At 48.7% G+C, this 20,647-nt stretch overlaps 1 protein-coding gene and 1 long non-coding RNA gene across 4 annotated transcripts in view; one reads left to right on the top strand and one right to left on the bottom strand.

Annotated features, from left to right (window-relative positions):
* The window catches only part of LOC309526688, a 76,424-nt gene extending 65,609 nt beyond the window's left edge, over positions 1 to 10,815 (bottom strand). For both annotated transcript variants that reach the window (XR_014216839.1, XR_014216840.1), the window contains exons 1-2: positions 10,601 to 10,815; positions 8,408 to 8,475 (exon numbers count right to left, since the gene is read on the bottom strand). This is a non-coding gene — a long non-coding RNA (uncharacterized lncRNA). The remainder of the gene's footprint in view (positions 1 to 8,407; positions 8,476 to 10,600) is intronic.
* Positions 10,816 to 13,319: 2,504 nt separating this feature from the next.
* Positions 13,320 to 20,647, top strand: part of NR4A1 (nuclear receptor subfamily 4 group A member 1) — a 42,051-nt gene continuing 34,723 nt past the window's right edge. The window contains exon 1 of one of the 2 annotated variants that reach the window (XM_082212551.1): positions 13,320 to 13,469. In XM_082212551.1, coding sequence (XP_082068677.1) covers positions 13,445 to 13,469 — 25 coding nt within the window. In that variant the 5' untranslated portion in view covers positions 13,320 to 13,444. Of the gene's footprint in view, positions 13,470 to 18,386; positions 18,587 to 20,647 lie in introns of those variants that run through there. The other variant, XM_082212552.1, reaches the window with a different exon arrangement.

Genomic DNA, 20,647 nt, shown 5'->3' with positions numbered 1-20,647 from the left:
TAGGGAAATTCATCTTGCGGAACGACTCAAAAAACGGAAAACTCTTTCGTCTAGCGAGTTTTTCGTCTTGCGAGGCATTCATCTTGCGGGGCACCACTGTACCTTGGGTTACATACGCGTCAGGTTACAGACTCCGCTAACCCAGAAATAGTACCTCGGGTTAAGAACTTTGCTTCAGGATGAGAACAGAAATCTTGTGGCAGTGGCGCAGCAGCAGCAGGAGGCCCCATTAGCTAAAGTGGTGCTTCAGGTTAAGAACAGTTTCAGGTTAAGAACAGACCTCCGGAACGAATTAAGTATGTAATCAGAGGTACCACTGTACTGCCCGATACGCGCAGGTCTCATTCCTCTGCCCTTCCTAACCCCAATCTGCTCTGGAGGGTACCCCAATCCCCTGGAGCAGATTTTGAGAATGCACCAGGGGGTTGCTGCTGCAGGAAAAGGTGAAATTTGTGTCATAAGAGGAATAGCAATTCTGGACACAGGCTCTAAACGGCCTCAGCCCAGTATACATGGAGGAGCGTCTCCAGCCCCATCGTTCTGCCCGGACACTGAGGTCCAGCTCCGAGGGCCTTCTGGCGGTTCCCTCCCTACAAGGTTACAGGGAACCAGGCAGAGGGCCTTCTCGGTGGTGGCGCCTGCCCTGTGGAACGCCCTCCCATCAGATATCAAGGACATAAACAACTATCTGACTTTTAGAAGACATCTGAAGGCAGTCCTGTTTAGGGAACTTTTTAATGTCTGGTGTTTTATTGTATTTTTAATATTTTGTTGGAAGCTGCCCAGAGTGGCTGGGGAAACCCAGCTAGATGGGAGGGGTATAAATAATAAATTGTTACTATTATATAATTATATATATTTAGCTGCCGGGCAAAAACATTCCTCTTCTCCCTGGCCTTTGGCTAAATGTTCAATCTACAGCCTTTTAAACTGGACCGGGGTGGGGGGGAAGAGTATCGTTTTTGTTTGTTTCTATGCACAAAAATGGATAGCTCAGTCGGCAAAGCATGAGACTCTTAAATCTCAGGATCGTGGTGGACAAACAATTCCTGCTTTGCGGGGGGGGGGGCACTCGACGACCCTTGGGATCCATTCCAATTCTATGATTTTTGTCTTTTTGTATTGAAAACCGCCCTGTGATCCTAGGATGAAGGGTGGCAAAGAAATTTAACAAACAAATAAATGCAACCCATCCCCTGCTATGCTGCCCCAAACCCAAGGTGAAAGGTTGTGTGTGTGTGTATTGGGGACTTTCCTGTGTATTCGGGATCTGATGAGCTTGCATCAGAATGAATTGATTTTAGAATGTATTTCAATTAATTGATTGTGATTTTTTGTAAACGGTGTTATTTTTACTGTTGTTAGCTGCTCTGAGCCCAGCTGCGGCTGGGGAGGGCGGGATATAAATAAAAATTTATTATTATTATTATTATTATTATTATTATTATTATTATTATTATTATTATCTCCTCATGTTATCACTGAGAGCCAGTGTGGTGTAGTGGTTAAGAGCGGTAGTCTCGTAATCTGGGGAACCGGGTTCGATTCCCCGCTCCTCCACATTCAGCTGCTGGGTGACCTTGGGCTAGTCACACTTCTCTGAAGTCTCTCAGCCCCACTCACCTCACAGAGTGTTTGTTGTGGGGGAGGAAGGGAAAGGAGAATGTGAGCCGCTTTGAGACTCCTTAGGGTAGTGATAAAGCAGGATATCAAATCCAAACTCTTCTTCTTCTCATGTGCAGATGGCAGTGGGGGCCAATATTTGGCATCCTGAACATCACAGCTTTCTCCTCTCTCTCTCCCCCCCCCCTTTAAGGCTGCAAAGAGAACTGCAAAGGTCATCACTTCCTTCCATTGTTCTTGGATCCTTCTCCCTAACAGAAATCAAACAAATGCTGTGCAATCAGGATATGCAAAACCCAGTGCTATTTTTTTCTAGAAAATAAGAGGTGCTGGAACTGAGTTCCAGTGAGTTCCAGCGGGGGGGGGGCGAGAAGAGCCCAGCAAATATCCTCAATGGGCAGGATATACGTCAGGCTCAGAAGTAAAGGGGATGTGAAGCATAAAATACACTTATGCACAATGATTTACCAGCTCTGTCGATAGAGCACGAGACTCTTAAATCTCAGGGTTGTGGATTCGAGTCCTGCTTCGCAGGGGGTTGGACTGGATGACCCTCTTTGTCCCTTTCAACCCTAAAGGTAAAGGTACCCCTGCCCGTACGGGCCAGTCGTGTCCGACTCTAGGGTTGTGCGCCCATCTCACTTAAGAGGCCGGGGGCCAGCGCTGTCCGGAGACACTTCCGGGTCACGTGGCCAGCGAGCCAGCACCAGCGAAGCACACGGAAACACCGTTTACCTTCCCGCTATAAAGCGGTACCTATTTATCTACTTGCACTTAAGAGTGCTTTCGAACTGCTAGGTGGGCAGGAGCTGGGACCGAAGGACGGAAGCTCACCCCGCCGCGGGGATTCGAACCGCCGACCATGCGATCGGCAAGTCCTAGGCGCTGAGGTTTTACCCACAGCGCCACCCGCGTCCCCCTACAAGTCTATAATTCTATGACTTCAATAGGCTCAAGTACATGGGTGTAGCCGGGGGGCAGCTGCCCCCCCCCCCGATCAAGTAAAACAATAGAAATACTTAACTAACCAACCAATCACATTGGTCCTGCCCCACCCCCAACAAAAATCCTGGCTACGCCCATGCTAAAGTACAGCTGTACCTCGGAAGTCGAACGGAATCCATTCCAGAAGTCCGTTCGACTTCCAAAACGTTCGGAAACCAAGGCGCGGCTTCCAACTGGCTGCAGGAAGCTCCCGCAGCCAATCGGAAGCCACGCCGGACGTTCGGGTTCCAAAGAATGTCCACAAACTGGAACAGTTGTTTCCAGGTTTGTGGCATTCTGGAGCCAAAAACGTTTGAGTCGCAAGGCGTTCGACTTCCGAGATATGACTGACTGTATACCTAACTCGTTCAAAGGACTAAGATGGAAACCTCTGCAGCCGGAAACTTTCTGGGCTGCGCTGTGTGGATGTGACAGATCGATGTCTTGCCTCAGAAAGCTGAGAAACTGAAACCGAATCTAGACTAGACGGAAGGCCTGTTGGTGAGCAGCCCTCAGACCGGATGGGTGTGATGTGTCGCCTGCTCTGGATGGGGTTACATTCCCTCGGAAGGAGCAGGTATGTCTCTCGGGGATATTTGTGAATTCATTTGTGTCACTCGAGACTCAAGTGGACTCAAGATTTTAAAAAAAGAAAATTGGAAATTATTTATGTATGCAACAACAGCGGCAAGAATTATATTAGCACAAGCTTGGAAGACAGAGGAAATACCAACAAAAGAACAATGGCAAGGGTCTAAACCACTGAGCTTCTTAGGGTGGCGATCAGAAGGTTGGCGGTTCGAATCCCCATGAAGGGGTGAGCTCCCATTGCTGTGTCCCAGCCTTCTGCCAACCTAGCAGTTCAAAAGTACACCAGCGCAAGTAGATAAATAGGTACTGCTGCAGCGGGAAGGTAATCAGCGTTTCTGTGCGCTCTGGCTTCCGTCACGGTGTCCCGTTGTGCCAGAAGCGGTTTAGTCATGCTGACCACATGACCCGGAAAGCTGTCTGTGAACAAACACCGGCTCCCTCGGCCTAAAGTGAGATGAGTGGTGCACCCCATAGTCGCCTTTGACTGGACTTAACCTTCCAGGGGTCCTTTACCTTTACCTTTTTTTACCTATTGCCTGAAGGAGCACCTCCACCCCCATCGTTCTGCCCTGACACTGAGGTCCAGCTCCGAGGGCCTTCTGGCGGTTCCCTCACTGCGAGAAGCCAAGTTACAGGGAACCAGGCAGAGGGCCTTCTCGGTAGTGGCACCCGCCCTGTGGAATGCCCTCCCACCAGATGTCAAAGAGAAAAAACAACTACCAGACTTTTAGAAGACATCTGAAGGCAGCCCTCTTTAGGGAAGCTTTTAAAGTTTAATAGACTATTGTACAGTGGTACCTCAGGTTACATACGCTTCAGGTTACAGACTCCGCGAACCCAGAAATAGTGCTTCAGGTTAAGAACTGTGCTTCACGATGAGAACAGAAATCGTGCTCCAGCGGTGCAGCGGCAGCACCCATTAGCTAAAGTGGTGCTTCAGTTTAAGAACAGTTTCAGATTAAGTACGGACCTCCGGAACGAATTAAGTACTTAACCTGAAGTACAGCTGTATTTTAATATTCTGTTGGAAGCCGCCAGATGGGCAGGGTATAAATTATATTATTATTATTATTATTATTATTATTATTATTATTATTATTGAATAGGACATTCCTATTTTCTTCGGAGAAATGTTGGGAGGGTATGCAATAACTAGTGGTGACTCTCCAAGCTTTTGGGCAGCGGTCTCTCCTAGTCCCACCTGGAGATGCCAAATCTGGAACCTTGTGTATGGGGAAGCAGTTGCGCTGCCCCTTCCCCTGTGACTCAGCCATGGCCCTTCCCTTAGGGGAGAGGGGTTTCTTAACCCTTTCCCCTGGAGCTGCTCTTTCCTGCCTAAAACCACCAGCCTCCGAGCTGCTTTGAGCCCCGCTGTGGTAGGAAACATACATAGGTACGCAAGTCTTTTCCACAGGGGGGAGAAGACGTCTGTGGGCCTGTGCGATTTTTCAGTGGTGGTGGGAAAGGAGGCTGGGAGGTAAGGGTTTAGAAGCTCCTCTCCCTCTCCCTGTGCCAATCTTCCACTTCAGACTGCAACCTCGGGGACTGCAGAAAAATGGAACCACACACCTATAGGTAATATATCGCGTCATGCTTAGCAAGTATGTGGTTTGGAGGTGTTGTCCCACCAGTCATTTCTCCCCAGCAAGCACACGGAACAACTGAAAAGTCCTGCATTTTGTGGAGAAGTGTTATAGCTCTCTGCAAGCGCGTGCCTTTCGTTGTTTTAAATCTGAGGCGCCGGTTTTGTTAAAGCCGATCCAGAAAAACTTAATTGTCCTGCAGCAACAATTCAAAAGGAAAACCACCGGGGATTCCCAGGGGTGCCACAGGCTGCCTTCTCTATAATACAATGGTACCTAAGGTTACATACGCTTCAGGTTACGTACGCTTCAGGTTACATACGCTTCAGGTTACAGACTCCGCCAACCCAGAAATATTACCTCAGGTTAAGAACTTTGCTTCAGGATGAGAACAGAAATCGTGCTCCGGCGGCGTGGCAGCAGCAGGAGGCCCCATTAGCTAAAGTAGTGCTTCAGATTAAGAACAGTTTCAGGTTAAGTACGGACCTCCGGAACGAATTAAGTACTTAACCTGAGGTACCACTGTATTTAACAAATGGTTATAGATCTTCAAGGTGATGTACACGCAGCTTCTAAAGCAATGTGAAGATAAAATATTTTAGCGGAAACAAAACACCACCCAAATTTGTAAAGAGATACAAATAGAAGAAATTGAAAATGGGAAAGACGGGAAGATATTATTTGCTCTAAAAGGTTCAAGAGAACAGAACGGTGCCTGGGAGAGAACAGTGTTGATGCAAGCCAGGCAGAAATGCATGGGAAGGTTGTCAAAACGTTCAGGGTGCCACCACATGAAAGGTCCCGTCCTGGATAGACACAGCTTAAGGTAGGGCACGTGGAACAGGTTGTCGGAGAACGGTCTCAGTAGATAGTCTAGTCCAGGGTTTCCCAAACTTGGGTTTTTTGGACTACAACTCCCATCACCCTTAACTAGCAGGACCGGTTGTCAGGGATGGGAATCGTAATACAAAAACTGCTGGAGACCCAAGTTTGGGAAACGCTAGTCTAGTCCATGCAGGAAAAGGTGAGCCCTCACAACTCCTAGACCCAGACAGAGCTTAGCTTAATAGCAGCACTTTTAATTAGCAAAGGATTTTAAATACTGGCAAAATAGGCTCTGTACAGCAGGTCCCAGTTAGCAGCATATATTCTGAACCAGCTGAAATTTCCGATTTATTTATTTTTGCCTCAAAAGCAGCCTCCAAGTTGCTGCAATGTGTGCTAGATGCGACATCGAAGAGATCTTAACTTCCAGAGCCAAAGGAACAGCCTCAAATCTGAAGAATGGCAGTTCTAGTAATTTACAGCAGCAACATTTTAGCATCCTCCCCAATTTCTCCAAAAAACAAAATAGGAACAAGGTTCTGGGTTACAGTTTCCCTGCCCCGCTTTAACATTTTGTGCTGTAATCTGGATTGCACTGAAAGACTTTGCATATTGCACCTGATACACAGCAACCGCAGCTCTCCCGCATGACTGTACAACTTCACATCTACACATTTTTCATCAATTAATTAATCACCCAGCGATTAATAGGTCATTGTGATACAGTTTACGGCCTGAAACGAGGTTGCACACACCAACAGCACCTTTTGCCTAGTGCCCATGACATCACTCGCCATAAACAACACAACCCACTTCGCCCTCAATACGCAGGTGCCTGCACCACAACATTTTCCTATGCGACACTTAAATCTGGTGTGAAATGAGAAGGCAAACCATGCATGCCGGCCGGCCTCGCATTACTGATGCTACTGATGTTCACAATCCAGCACACGTGCTTTTTTTGTGTGCCAGGAGGTGTTTCTAACACCACGTGTGAGAACATCCTCAGCCAACAAAGAGCGGACCTCTCGCAGAAGCTAAATTACAAAGCGAAAGTGTAAAGGGAGGAGACTCTTGAGAGTCCCATGGACTGCAAGAAGATCAAACCTCTCCATTCTGAAGGAAATAAGGCCTGGAAGGACAGATCCTGAAGCTGAGACTCCAATACTTTGGCCACCTCGTGAGAAGAGAAGACTCCCTGGAAAAGACCCTGATGTTGGGAAAGATGGAGGGCACAAGGAGAAGGGGACGACAGAGGATGAGATGGTTGGACAGTGTTCTCGAAGCTACCAGCATGAGTTTGACCAAACTGCGGGAGGCAGTGGAAGACAGGAGTGCCTGGCGTGCTCTGGTCCATGGGGACACGACTAAACGACTAAACAACAACAACAAAGGGCCTTGTGGGCTGCATCCCTGGAAGAAGCCAGAGATCTGAACCACTCATTGCACTTTAGGGAGTGTGGTGCCACCGCAAAAAACCTGCAACCAGCTCCCATGTCACACGGATTTCGAACAGTGGAGTGCAGAGCTCAGCAGGGAGGAGGGGGGGGCAAAACTAGCATGATTTGGATCTGCCTGCCATTAGCTCTGGCACCACCTACTGTTAGCCTCCCCGCCTTCCGCCCTACCAGTCCCAAGGGGCAACAGGCCACTGCTGATTATATTGTTATGAGTTGTGGGGGGGGGGGCAGGGAGAAAGTAGGCTGCACGCAAGATCCATCTAAACCCTGGAACCGGCAAGTGTTAAAATATAAGCCAGGCTAGCTTCGTGGGACGCGGGTGGCACTGTGGGTTAAACCACAGAGCCTAGGACTTGCCAATCAGAAGGTTGGCGGTTTGAATGCCCACGACGGGGTGAGCTCCCGTTGCTCGGTCCCTGCTCCTGCCAACCTAGCAGTTCGAAAGCACGTCAAAGTGCAAGTAGATAAATAGGTACTGCTCCGGGGGGAAGGTAAGCGGCGTTTCCGTGTGCTGCTCTGGTTCGCCAGAAGCGGCTTAGTCATGCTGGCCACATGACCTGGAAGCTGTGCGCCGGCTCCCTCGGCCAATAAAGCGAGATGAGCGCTGCAACCCCAGAGTCGGTCACAACTGGACTTAACAGTCAGGGGTCCCTTTACCTTTACCTTTTTAGCTTCCTGTGTCAAGGTGATCGCCTGGGTGATGGGCCATTAAGAGAACAAAGGAGAGGGGGCTCTGTGCTAGACGTCAGAGTTAGAAGGACAAAGCCTAGGTTGGGAGTTGGCAGTGATGTGGGCCAGATGTAAAGCCGCAAGCCGGAAGAAGACAGAGAGGCAGAGCCATGCTTGATTTCTGTTTGAATCCAAGGCTGCAGCTATAGGAGAAACAAGACCCTTTCAGGGTGTTGATGCTGTGAACCCCTCTATCGTGGACTCAGGTTCTATATATGTGTAAATAAACCATATATCCTAAAGACACCAGAGTCTCCGCTGTGCCACATTCCAAAAGTAAACATGGACCCTAGGTAAAGTGCCCGGAATCTCCCATTAGAAAAGCTTGCTTACTCAAAAATAAAACCAGTTTTGCTTCTAGTTAGTTTGGCACTATGACGTAAATGCCACGTGTGAAACTAGCCTTTGCAAATCCCTTTTCATATCCGAGAGGGACAGAGAACGGCTTAAAATGTGACTTGTGAAAACAAACCAGACAAGCACCAGGCAGGCATGTCCCAAGAGGCAATCTGCCCCCCCCCCCCGTCCTGGGGGCATTTTCAGGAGCGAAATTGTACAGTGCCATCCCAAGAAGCGAGTTTCAATAAGCTCTGCATGTGGCTGCACACTTACCTGGAGTTAAGACTGCTTCTACGCTGGCGTCCTTCAGCACCGCTGAGCCGCTTCTCTTCGGCACTTAGCTGAAAGTGGGATGAAAAAGGCGATCCTCAGAAAGCTCCCTATCGGATAAGACACTTTTGTAATGTTTACTCAAAGGTCTGCCCTATTCAGCAAAGGCCTCTTCCAGTATTAAGAAAAATCTACCTAACAGTACTTGCAATCTCAGCCTGTTTTATTGCTTCCTGCTGAGTGAGGCTGGGGGATTATGGGTGAACTGCTTAATATCCTTTGAACAGCTTGTCTTAGTTTTCCCTTATTGTCCGTTTCTGGGGGAGTTCATTACAGTGGTACCTCGGGTTAAGTACTTAATTCGTTCCGGAGGTCTGTTCTTAACCTGAAGCACCGCTTTGGTTAATGGGGCCTCCCGCTGCCGCCGCACCACCGGAGCACGATTTCTATTCTCATCCTGAAGCAAAGTTCTTAACCTAAAGCACTATTTCTGGGTTAGCGGAGTCTGTAGCCTGAAGCGTATGTAACCTGAAGCGTATGTAACCCGAGGTACCACTGCATATGTGTGTGGATATATAGTATATTTTTAGTATATGTGCTGCCAGAGCACAAAACTTATACCTCTGGTTATGAACTTAATTCGTTCTGGAGGTCCGTACTGAAGCCGAAACCGCTCGTAACATGAGGCGCGCGACTTCCACTCACATCCCGGGGCAAAGTTCACAACCGGGAGCATCTATTTCCGGGTTAGCGGAGCTCACAACCTGTGGCGTTCGCAAGGAAGATGGTACGTAACACAAGTTTCCACTGTACACATGCACAGTCATACCTTGGAAGCGGAATGCCTTGGCTCCCGAAAAAATTGGCTCCCGAACAGTCGAAACCCGGAAGTGAGTGTTCCAGTTTCCGAATGATTTTTGGAAGCCAAACATCCGGCGCGGCTTCCGATTGGCTGCAAGACGCTCCTGCAGCCAATCGGAAGCTGTGCTTTGTTTTTCACACGGTTCTAGGAGTCGAACGGACTCCCGGAACGCATTCTGTTTGATAACCAAGGTACCACTGTATATGTGAGACCCTTTTTCAGTCAGAGCTCACTGGAGCTCAGTTGCAGCACCTCTCAAGTGGGCGCCATTGCCATTCTAAGAGAACAAGGAAAAGTTTACGGTGAGTTCCAGCACCTCTTTTTTTAGAAAAATGACACTACAGTCATACCTCAGGTTGAATGTGCTTTGGGTTGAGTGCATTCGAGTTGCGCTCCACAGCCACCTGGAAGTAACGGAGAGCGTTACTTCCGGGTTTCGCCGCTCGCGCATGCACATACGCTCAAAATGGCGTCACATGCATGAACGTCAGCGGCAAAACGCGGCCCACGCATGCACAGATGCGCCGTCGCGTCTTGCGTTGTGTTCAGGATGCGAACGGGGCTCCGGAACAGATCCCGTTCGCATCCCGAGGTACCACTGTAGCTAGCTACACATGCGCCTGTTCAATGAGACATTTGGGCTCCCCCCCCCCCTTCTCTTAAGTGAATGGGTGGTTTTTAATGAGGGACTGAAAACGGAAGAGACACATCATTGAAATGAGCGCCCTGGATAGTCGCCTTTCGCAGGGCAGCACGTGAACCGCGTTAGCCCCATGCGCGACAATGGCATCTTTACAAAACCGGAACCGGTCAGACATTTGGAGGCGAGCCAGGATTCGGGAAATCGTTGCAAAGGCGGAAACTCACGACATTGGAAAGGCGGGGCTACAAGGTGGCTGCTGACCTTTCTCTTCTGTTTGGCGGCTGCCCAAAAGGAGTGGGAGGGAAAGGGATAAAAAAAGGGAGGGGAATAACTTTCATTTCAGGAACAAAATAATACAATTCCTTCCAGTAGCAGCTTAGAGACCAACTAAGTTCGTTATTGGTATGAGCTTTCGTGTGCATGCACACTTCTTCAGATAGTTCCAGGGAACCCCTAAGCAAAGACCACATCCCACTCTCACCTTAACTGTCCCACCCAACAAGCCGTTCCTCTTCTGTATATTTTACTCGATAGTAAAGTTTCTGCCCCAGTTCCCCAGTTTGATAAACTCTACTCCCAAGGAAGAGCCATTTGGACGACCGCCTTGCAACAAGCTCCTACTACATTTACTATGAAACCGTCGGGTCCAGTAAAGTTCTACAGGGCTAAATCCAACCTTAGGCGTACTTACTCACGAGGAAGCCCCGTTGCACTCAATTTGGGGGGGGGGAGAACCTGACTTCCAGGTACACAGAGTCAGGACCGGGCTGCCGCCGGGCGCAACCTCCCTACTAGTTTCCATTGCGCACTCGCTCCGAAGCAAATCCCACCCGGCTCTCCGCTGCTCCGCTCCCCCAAGCGCGCGCGCTTCCGGCGGAGGAGGGCTGCGGCCGCGCAGTGCGATCCGCGTCCTCCTCCTACACACGTTCATCGGCAAGCCAGCGTCGAGTGGGGGCTGCCCCCGCTTTCTATTAAAAACCGCCCTGAGAAATTCAGGAAGGGATTTTTGTCCAGTGCCAAATTGCCAAGAGCTCATTTCGCCCCCATACATTTGATGACGGCTCCTGGTTTTTTAAAAGTGCAACAAGGAGGAGGCGTGACGGTAGCTAAACGGGGGGGGGCTTTGTTTTTGGGGTTGAGCTTTCCCCCCCTCCCATAAACTGGAGTGCTTGCTTTGCCCCCGCGCGTAGCGTTGCCACCTGTGATTGTCTCCTATTTCAATGCAAAAGGCTGCGTCCTGTATTGATAGTTTTGTTTTACAAAAACAAGTCTGTGTGTCTGTCTGCCAAGTTAGAGATCCTCTCCAAATGCGTGTCTGAAAGGTCATGTATTTAAGCTCTGGGTAGCCAAGGACAGACAGATTTATAAATTCATGTGTATGTTTGTGTGACAAATTCCAGAGGGGCCATTTTGTTAGGCTGCAATTATGGGCATAGCCAGAATTTATTTGGGGGTGGGACAAACCTGGACAGCATCTTAAAAAGCAGAGACATCACCTTGCCAACAAAGGTCCGTATAGTAAAAGTTATGGTTTTCCCAGTAGTGATGTATGGAAGTGAGAGCTGGACCATAAAGAAGGCTGATCGCCGAAGAATGGATGCTTTTGAATTATGGTGCTGGAGGAGACTCTTGAGAGTCCCATGGACTGCAAGAAGATCAAACCTCTCCATTCTGAAGGAAATCAGCCGTGAGTGCTCACTGGAAGGACAGATCCTGAAGCTGAGGCTCCAATACTTTGGCCACCTCATGAGAAGAGAAGACTCCCTGGAAAAGACCCTAGTGTTGGGAAAGATGGAGGGCACAACGAGAAGGGGACGACAGAGGACAAGATGGTTGGACAGTGTTCTCGAAGCTACTAACATGAGTTTGACCGAACTGTGGGAGGCAGTGGAAGACAGGAGTGCCTGGCGTGCTCTGGTCCATGGGGTCACGAAGAGTCGGACACGACTAAACGACTAAACAACAACAACAAATGTTCATAAGTGTACCAACCAAGCACGTACATAGATCAGCACGGGAAGACCAACCTGGAACCGTTTTGATTCCTAAACTGAGCAAATGTTTTCTCTGGAAGGTCAAAGTGGGAAACCTCTCCATTGTCTCTTTCCTCACAAATCCTGTCTTAAGGGTATGTCTGTGTTTGAATAGGGTGTGAGCCTGTGACCTGGCCCAGGAACTAAGTACTTATCATTACAAAAGACTGGCCAGGCTCCCTAGGCAACCCAAACAAGTAACCTGCCAGACAGGCGATAAACAATGACAGGAGAAAAACAACATTCAAAATTTCTGTTTTAGACCGCCTTTTCTGTGATGTAGGTAGGATGTATCTGAGGGGTGGTCTTAGGTTACACCCCTTCTGTGATGTATGTATGATGATGTCTGGGGTTGGTCTTGATCTACAGGGTGGCAATTTCAAGAGTCTTTATAAGGCCTTGTGTGCCATTTTTCTGGGTTCCTCCTCCTTTCCTGCGGGTGAGGGGAGCACCCTGTTGCAACAGTTCAATAAAGATCAAGCTTACTAGCTGCTTTGCTTCTCAATATTCTCTGGTTGGCCTCTGTTATCTTCTCCTACCAATAGGGAACCTATGTAAGGACTCCATATGGGCTCTTGGATACCCCATAAGGGAAAAGGCCAATTTTTGTTTACAACACCTGCAACATCAGTGCACTGGTGCAAGTATGCCGTGAGGCCCCGGTAGGGTAGCCACCTCTGTTCATGAAAAATACAGGACAGGGACGATTTTTTAAAAAAAAAAAATAATCTGGTGCCGAAGTGACCTCAGAGCAATCCATTGCAGCCATAAGCGAGCCAGGGGGGTGCAGAGGAGGCAGCTGCCCCCTCCATCAAGTAAATAAAGAAATAAAAATACGTAACTGACCAGCTGCGTCACAGATAACTCGGTTCTGCCTCCCCCTAACATAAAGCCTGCCACTCCCACCCCCAAATGTTCTCTCACTTCCATACATTATGAACATTACCATATATCTAAGACCATAAAATTCCTATCACACAGGCGGGCCGGCGGCGTTGCAAGGCTGCGCTCCCTGCCCTTCTTTTCCCACTGGGGACAAAGGCCGCGGCGCTGCTCCCCTCCCCTGGCAGCCCCAGCCAGCCCCACCCTGCTCCGTAGCAACGCCGCGCGTTGCTTCGGCGCGCGGTGCGGGGGAGCCTCGCGCGTCCTTGGGCGTGTAGTATTTCGGGTTCGGAGGCGTCTATTTTTAGCCCCATTGATGGCTGGGATTCCGACGACGTCAACGGAGCCCGGCCTTGACGTCACGGAGGCTCCTTCCAAGCCGGGGCGGGGAGGCGGGGTTTGCAGAAAGTCAAGCGGCGCACGGATGGAGAGCGAGCAGCCGGGGCGAGCGCGCAGGGGGCGGGAGGCGGCGGCGGAGAAGAAGAAGGGGGTCAGGGACCCATCGCGTGGGTGGGGGGCGGGCTGGGGGCTCGGCATGGCTCCGGAGGCCGCGGCCAGATCCCAGCACCGGACTGCCCGCCTGGGGAAGAGCGCGGAGAGCGAGGGAAGCAGGGGTGCGAATGGAGGACCGCCAGCGACCGCCAGGTGAGATGTGGGGAAGAGGCGCGTCGGTGGTGGGGAAGATCGATTTCCCTTTCTCTCTCGGAAGCATAGGAACCAACTCCTAGGGGAGGAGATCCCTTCGGCCCTCCCCGCAATAAAATATTTGAGGGGGCCACCTCCCCAAAAAGTTGATGGGCATTGACATTAAAATAGTCCCTTGTGATCGATTATGTGGGGCAGGGCTCACCTGCCCCCCACTCAATATTTTGTTCAAGTTGGCACCATGGGCGTATCTAGGGAGGCGGGGGGGGGACGACAGCTGCCCCTCCCCTAAATCAAGTAGATACATAAAATACTTAACTAACTGAGCAATTGCCTCGCAGGTAGCTTGGTTCGGCTCCCCCAACATAAATCCTGCCCCCCCCCGCAACATAAATTCTGGCTACACCTATGGGTGGCAGCCCTGCTGGGAAGGCAAAGCAATGCCTGGCTACATAGAAGTAAATCCCACTGTTTTCTGTGGGGTTTACTCCTAGGTACCTGCAATGGCGTTTTAGAAGACCTTCATAAGGACTGGTTTAGTTGATCATAGTTTTTAATATCTCTGGGTTCTACTGAGAGATCTCCTGCATAAAGCTGCCATTCTTTCCTACAGTGAGCAGGTATTATTGTAGAGCAGTCCAACCATAGCTGCCAACGTTTCCCTTTTTTAAAGGGAAATTCCCTTATTCCGAATAGAATTCCTCGCAAGAAAAGGGAAAAGTTGGCAGCTAAGAGCCCAACCGTTCTCACTTGAATAACAATATATGGGATATTAGAAGGGTTCTGGCCACCTGACTACTTTTGTGTCATTTTTCTTTCTCTTTGGAGTTGGCAAAGGCCAGGCTAGTTCTGGTCTTGCCTTTCTACAAGATTGTTCCAATTAAGGGGGGGGATCCCCCCCATTCCAGTAAGTGAGCTGAATTGCAAATTGAGATGCTTTCAGGCAGTGTAGATCTCCTTCATGCAGTCTGGCACTCTGTATCCCACCTTGGCAGAACAAAACACAACCCCTCTTCTGGAGCTGGGTACATATGTCGGAGTGGCCTGCATACTATTCCACTGGATAGTAGTGTGGGTGTCTAGACTTGTGTTTGGAGTGAAATGAAGATGCTAATTTTGTTCGCATAATGGAAATTTCCTGGGCTACTACAGATTTTGTATTGGTGAACGTGCTGCTTCACAGAGGAGTGGTCACTCTCAAATACATTTGCATAGGAGCGAACCTAACACTATACTCTTCAGTATGTTTACTTGAAAGTAGGTCCCACTGAGTTCAGTAGCATATATGCCAAAGCATTCATGTTTAGGATTTAAGCCCTTGAACATCATTGTATATGTTTCAGTGGGTGGGTGTGGGGGGGGGAAATATTTGCTTGGCTGGCAAATGAAGTATTTTTTTCTGCTGCTTCTTCCTCTTGCTAGAGCCTCAGTGCTGATTGCTACATGGACAGCCTAACAAAACCTTGACAATGCTTCAAAAAAAATATTTTTTTTTAAAATGTGGTTGTCCCCAGCAGGATAAACCATTTCGTGCTATATTTTTTCCCTCCGTCATATAGATTTCCTTGAGAATTAAGATGGACTGCATGTGTTTGCGTATCTGTAATCACGCTGGCTAAGCACGAAATGTGGTTTTTCTCATAGAATAAATTTAGTTATTAAAAAACAAACCAAGCCCCTAGTACTTGCTGATGCGAAGTTAAGCCAGAAATTGTATGAGCACGGTCGTGTGTGTGTGTGTGTGTGTGTGTGTGTGTTGGGCAGTGGGCATTTAGTATTTAGTGTAGCTCCTTCCTGTGGAAATGCTGTCTGAACTCACTTTGTTAACTGGTTAACTTCTAGCTGCCTTGGATATTTTTATCCAAGGTGGGGCATAAGTTTAAGAAATAAATACCGGTAACCCAAATACTGCCTCTTGCCACTTGGTGCAAGTACAGTGGTGCCCCGCAAGACGAATGCCTCGCAAGACGGAAAACTCGCTAGACGAAAGAGTTTTCCGTTTTGGAGGTGCTTCGCAAAACGAATCTCCTATGGGCTTGCTTCGCAAGATGACAATGTCTTGCGAGTTCCTGCTGGTTCCCCCCCCCCTTTTTCTAAGCCGCTAAGCCGCTTATCAGCTGATCTGATCAGCAGATAAGCCGCTAATAGCGCTAATCCGCTAATCCTTCAATGGGCTTGCTTCGCAAGACGAAAAAACCGCTAGACGAAGAGAATCACAGAAGTCTTGCGAGGCACCACTGTACACACTGCCCTAGATATGGGCTTCAGAAAGTTATGAGATTCCTCTCTGTGTGGGTCTCTGTGTGTTTCTCCCTTTCTCTTTCTTTTCCTCTCTCGAACGCCTCTCACCTTTTGAAACTCGCTGAAGCACTGAGGAAGGCCTAGAGAGCACATCTTTTGTCTGGATAGGATAGTGACTTGGCTCAGAGCAAGTGTTGTTAGTGGTGTGCTTCTCCTTTGCGACTGCACCGCAGGGAACCCTTTCCTGGATGTCAGATGTGCAAACACCCCTTTGGGTGACTTGTGATCTCAGTCACATTTGCCCATCAGTTGGGCACTGTGATGTACCCAGTTTTTAAGGGGTAATCCATTCGAGAGCTCAATCAGGCATTTTTTGGGTAGCCTAGTGTTGTCCACCTGTTGAATTCTAAACCAATAGCAGAGGATTCTTTTATCTCTTTGGCTCTCTATGCTCAACATGCGAGTTTCCAACATGACCATGGCAGATAAACCTTTGGGTAAACCTACAAGGACTCTTAAAAAATAATTCTATGGGGGTTCCAGACCGGAGACCTTTGAGGTACCCCAAACCTCTGCACCATATAAAATCTGGGCCATTGTTTTTGTTTTCTACACAGAGCTGGGTTAACCAGATTTCCACCTTTACAAGCAGCGAATTTCAAAATAGCTTTTGCCGATTTAAAGGCATACAATTTAATATTGGACTTGTGTAAAATACCTTGATCTGGCTGCCCCAGTGCCCACTCTGTGGCTGGCTCTTCCTGTGGCATGCTTCCTCTTGGTAGGCCAGGGATAGCAGGTCTGTAGGCTTATCGATGTTGCTAAACTCCAGTTCCCATCAGCTCCAGCCAGGATGGCCCATGGTTGGTGATGATGGGGGTTGTAGTCCAATTGGTGTTTGATCCTTGCCCGCAGGTCATGAAAATGGAACTTCAGTTATCGTATTTTTCGCTCTATAAGACGCACCAGACCACAAGCCCTCTTGCTGTTCTGGCTTCTGGGATAGCTGTGCAACCTGCATTCGCTCCGTAAGACGCACACACATTTCCCCTTACTTTTTAGGAGGGGAAAAATGAGTCTTATAGAGCAAAAAATACGGTACTTAGGAGGTCCCCTGCCATGCATCTTGAATGTCTGATAGTACCTGACCTCCTCCTGGGTTGCGATGGAGCATTGTCTTTTCATTTGGTTAGGGTTGCCATATTTCAAAAAGTGAAAATCTGGGTGCAAAAGTTGTTGAGATCTTTTTTTGGCAAAGTTGTTGAGCTTTTCCCATGTATGTCCAGAAATTCCAGAGGTATGGCAGCCCTACATTTGGTGTTTCGGTGCAGATAGCAATGAAAGGTCTTGGCATACGGCAGAGCAGCCTCCCTGCTCTGTTCAACAAAGGGAGACATTGTGCGCATGACAATTCCGCTTGCACAACTCCAAGTAGGAATTGGGGCCTCGTGATTGATTTGGCACCCCTGGGTAACTGACTCAAGTAGCATTGTTTCAGATTGTTGATGATGATCAACATTTCTCCGATGAAAATAGGGATGTCCTGTTGCATAACGATAATAACGATGATGATAATAATGATTTTATTATTTATACCCCACCCATCTGACTGGGTTGCCCCAGCCACTCTGGGCGTCTTCCAACATACATAAAAGCATAATAAAACATTAAACAAACTTCCTTGTGCAAGGCTGCCTTCAGATGTCTTCTAAAGGTTGCACAGTTCCTTATCTCCTTGTCTTGGGGGTTGCATAATTCCATGCCCTCTGGTGAAAATAGGGACGTCCTAAGGAAAAGTGGGATTGTCTGGGATCAAAGGGTCTGGGAGTGTGCCTTCACTGTGCATGTATGTACCGTATTTTTTGCTCTATAAGACTCACTTTTTCCCTCCTAAAAAGTAAGGGGAAATGTGTGTGTGTGTCTTATGGAGCGAATGCAGGCTGTGTAGCTATCCCAGAAGCCAGAACAGCAAGAGGGATTGCTGCTTTCACTGCACAGCGATCCCTCTTGCTGTTCTGGCTTCTGAGATTCAGAATATTTTTTTTTCTTGTTTTCCTCCTCCAAAAACTAGGTGCGTCTTGTGGTCTGGTGTAGAGCAAAAAATACGGTACTTGGAATTCAGTTTTAATGTGATTTGAGTTTGGTCAGTTTGAGACCAGCAGCACTTTTGAGGGGTGCTGAAAAGAGTGTGTGGATCAGGGCAACGCTGCAACGTTTGGCCTTCAGTTCTGGCGAAACAAGCTCTTTCATAACTGTGCTAAAACAGTCACCAGCCTGCTCAATTGCATCAGGGTTGTTGTTGTGTGTTTTTTTATTCCGGCACCAGCCAGCCATTCTGGGACTCCCAAATGCTTTCCCCCAGCTTTGGCTAGAAAGTGACGTTTTTAGGAGGTCAACTCGGGAGGGGAAGGGAAAGATTCCTGGTTTAGAAGGGATTCCCCACATGGCCTATATATGGCTCTTGGCGTGTTCTTCCAAGACCTGCTGACGCGAGCCGCTGCCTGTCCAGCTGCTGACGTCCAGCGGTGGGTGGGACACCCCTTACGCTTTCTCTGACGCCGCTGTGGGCTTGGCTTCCTCTGAAACACAAACATGCGTGCATTCAGTGCTCTGCCTGCCAAACCCCACGAAGCAGTTCCCGGCCCGGCCCCTGATGATTGAAACCAGCTGCGGGCTGCTGCCCTCCACCGCCGCTGGCCGCCTGCCAGATGGCTCCTCTTGGCCAAGGTGTTCGCTACACCTGCAGCTTTGCTTGAGATGAAAGAGGGAGAGAGCGAGGGAACAGAGCGAGGAACACCAGTCCGGCTCCCGTGCGATCAAAGGCAACACTCCTTTCAGACAGCAAATAACCTAACCTATGGAACTTTCTGTTACGGGTGAGTCACACTTCGAAGCAAGGATTCCTTTTGCCCGGATTCCTTTTGCAAGGATTCCTTTTGCAAGGATTCCTTTTCCTGGAGGGGGGGGGGAACCCAGGAACTAATTGTGGCTACAAGCCTTCTGAGCGAAATAAGACCGATGCTCTTTAGATAGAAGGGCTGAGTTTCTGCCTGGAAAGGAGCTGATGGTTCCATCCACGATTTTATCGAGCTGCATTGCTACTTTTTTGTTTGGTTGTGAGTCACGGGTGTTTTTCTCAAATAGAAACTGCCTTAAACAGTTCGGCCAATTAAAATGAGCTGCGGGGAATGTGCAGGAGAACTATTTACCCTGGAATAAATAATTATGCTAACTGGGGTTTTTTATCCAGCGCAGCGGTATTAAAGGGTCCATTCTCTACTCTGCCAAGGGATGCCCAAGGAGCAAGGATGTTAGTTTGGGTCATTGGTGGTGGTTGCCCTGATCTGAGGTAAAGGGACCCCTGACCATTAGGTCCAGTCGTGACCGACTCTGGGGTTGCAGCGCTCATCTCGCTTTATTGGCCGAGGGAGCTGGCATACAGCTTCCGGGTCATGTGGCCAGCATGACTAAGCCGCTTCTGGCGAACCAGAGCAGCGCACGGAAATGCCGTTTACCTTCCCGCCAGAGTGGTACCTATTTATCTACTTGCACTTTGATGTGCTTTTGAACTGCTAGGTTGGCAGCAGCAGGGACCGAGCAACGGGAGCTCACCCCGTCGCGGGGATTCGAACCGCCGACCTTCTGATCGGCAAGTCCTAGGCTCTGTGGTTTAACCCACAGCGCCACCCGCTTAAAGAAGGGGTGAAGAACTTGCAGCTCTCCAAATGTGGTTGGACTACAGTTCCCATTATCCCTGACCATTTGGCCAGGGCTGATTGGAGTTGGAGTCCACCAGCAATCCAGATATCAACATTAGACTATGAGAATATTCCCCCCACCCACCCTTCAACCAGACCTGAGCAAATAGGAAAGATCAACAGTTTAGCCGCCCTGATTATGTGAGAGGGGATGGGTACAATTACGGCAAAGGATGTATGGTTTCCTAAACACAAGACGGCCTTTATTGCAAATCCGGACTCTTCCTCTTAACGGTGTTGCTTTTCTTGGAAGTTCTCTCCAAAACCCAGTTTGACATGTTCGTACACTTTGTCCTCTACCTGTGTTCCTGTGCCAGGAAAGATACATTTACTTTCTGCCAATCAAAATGCTTATGGCAGGACTCCCTAGATACATGTGCCGCAGGTGTACATTGCCTAAGGGAAGGGAACTTCCTGAACAATAAAGAAGTCATTTGGGGTCAGGACGCTTTGGAGAATGCCTCTCTTTTTTAGTTTTTCCTTCTGTAGAAGCGGAGAAAGCTATCTCCTGCTTCTCCCCAGACAGGTTTAAGAGTCTCCTCTCCTTCAATGATGGGCTTTACATACTGACTTCAGTTCTGACTCCGCCACAAATTTTCCCCGTGAGCACAGAACCGCCAACGTCAAAATAATTTTGCTTCCTGGAGAGACTTTACCAGAGTTTTGTCATGAATCAGTGTAAGCGGGGGGCTGGGCGATTCAAGATTCACTGGCCTGGATTGAATCTAACAGATATACAGACCCAGTGAATGATCAGAGAGGGAACGTTAGATAAAGCACAATTGCTGAAACAAAGCACATCACAAACGTGTACTAGAAAGGAGAAGCGCTGGGTGCCACCTGTAAAAAACCAGGATACAGGTAAATTCCTCCTCAGATAACATGAGCCTAAAATCTAGGATCCAGCTATTTTGCTTAACTTGCCAGCATTCATTTATTTATCGCATTTGTATCCCAACTTTCTTCCAAGGGCCTTGGGGTGGCAAATGAAGGATGTACAGTGGTACCTCAGGTTAAGTACTTAATTCGTTCCGGAGGTCCGTACTTAACCTGAAACTGTTCTTAACCTGAAGCACCACTTTAGCTAATGGGGCCTCCCGCTGCTGCCGCGCCACCAGAGCACAATTTATGTTCTCATCCTGAAGCAAAGTTCTTAACCTAAAGCACTATTTCTGGGTT

This window comes from Podarcis vaucheri (assembly GCF_965113315.1).
Source record: "Podarcis vaucheri genome assembly, chromosome: 2".
In the NCBI taxonomy this organism is placed as follows: Eukaryota; Metazoa; Chordata; class Lepidosauria; order Squamata; family Lacertidae; genus Podarcis; species Podarcis vaucheri.
The sequence above is the reverse complement of the archived record's forward strand: the minus strand, read 5'-3'. Positions and strand labels throughout refer to the sequence as shown.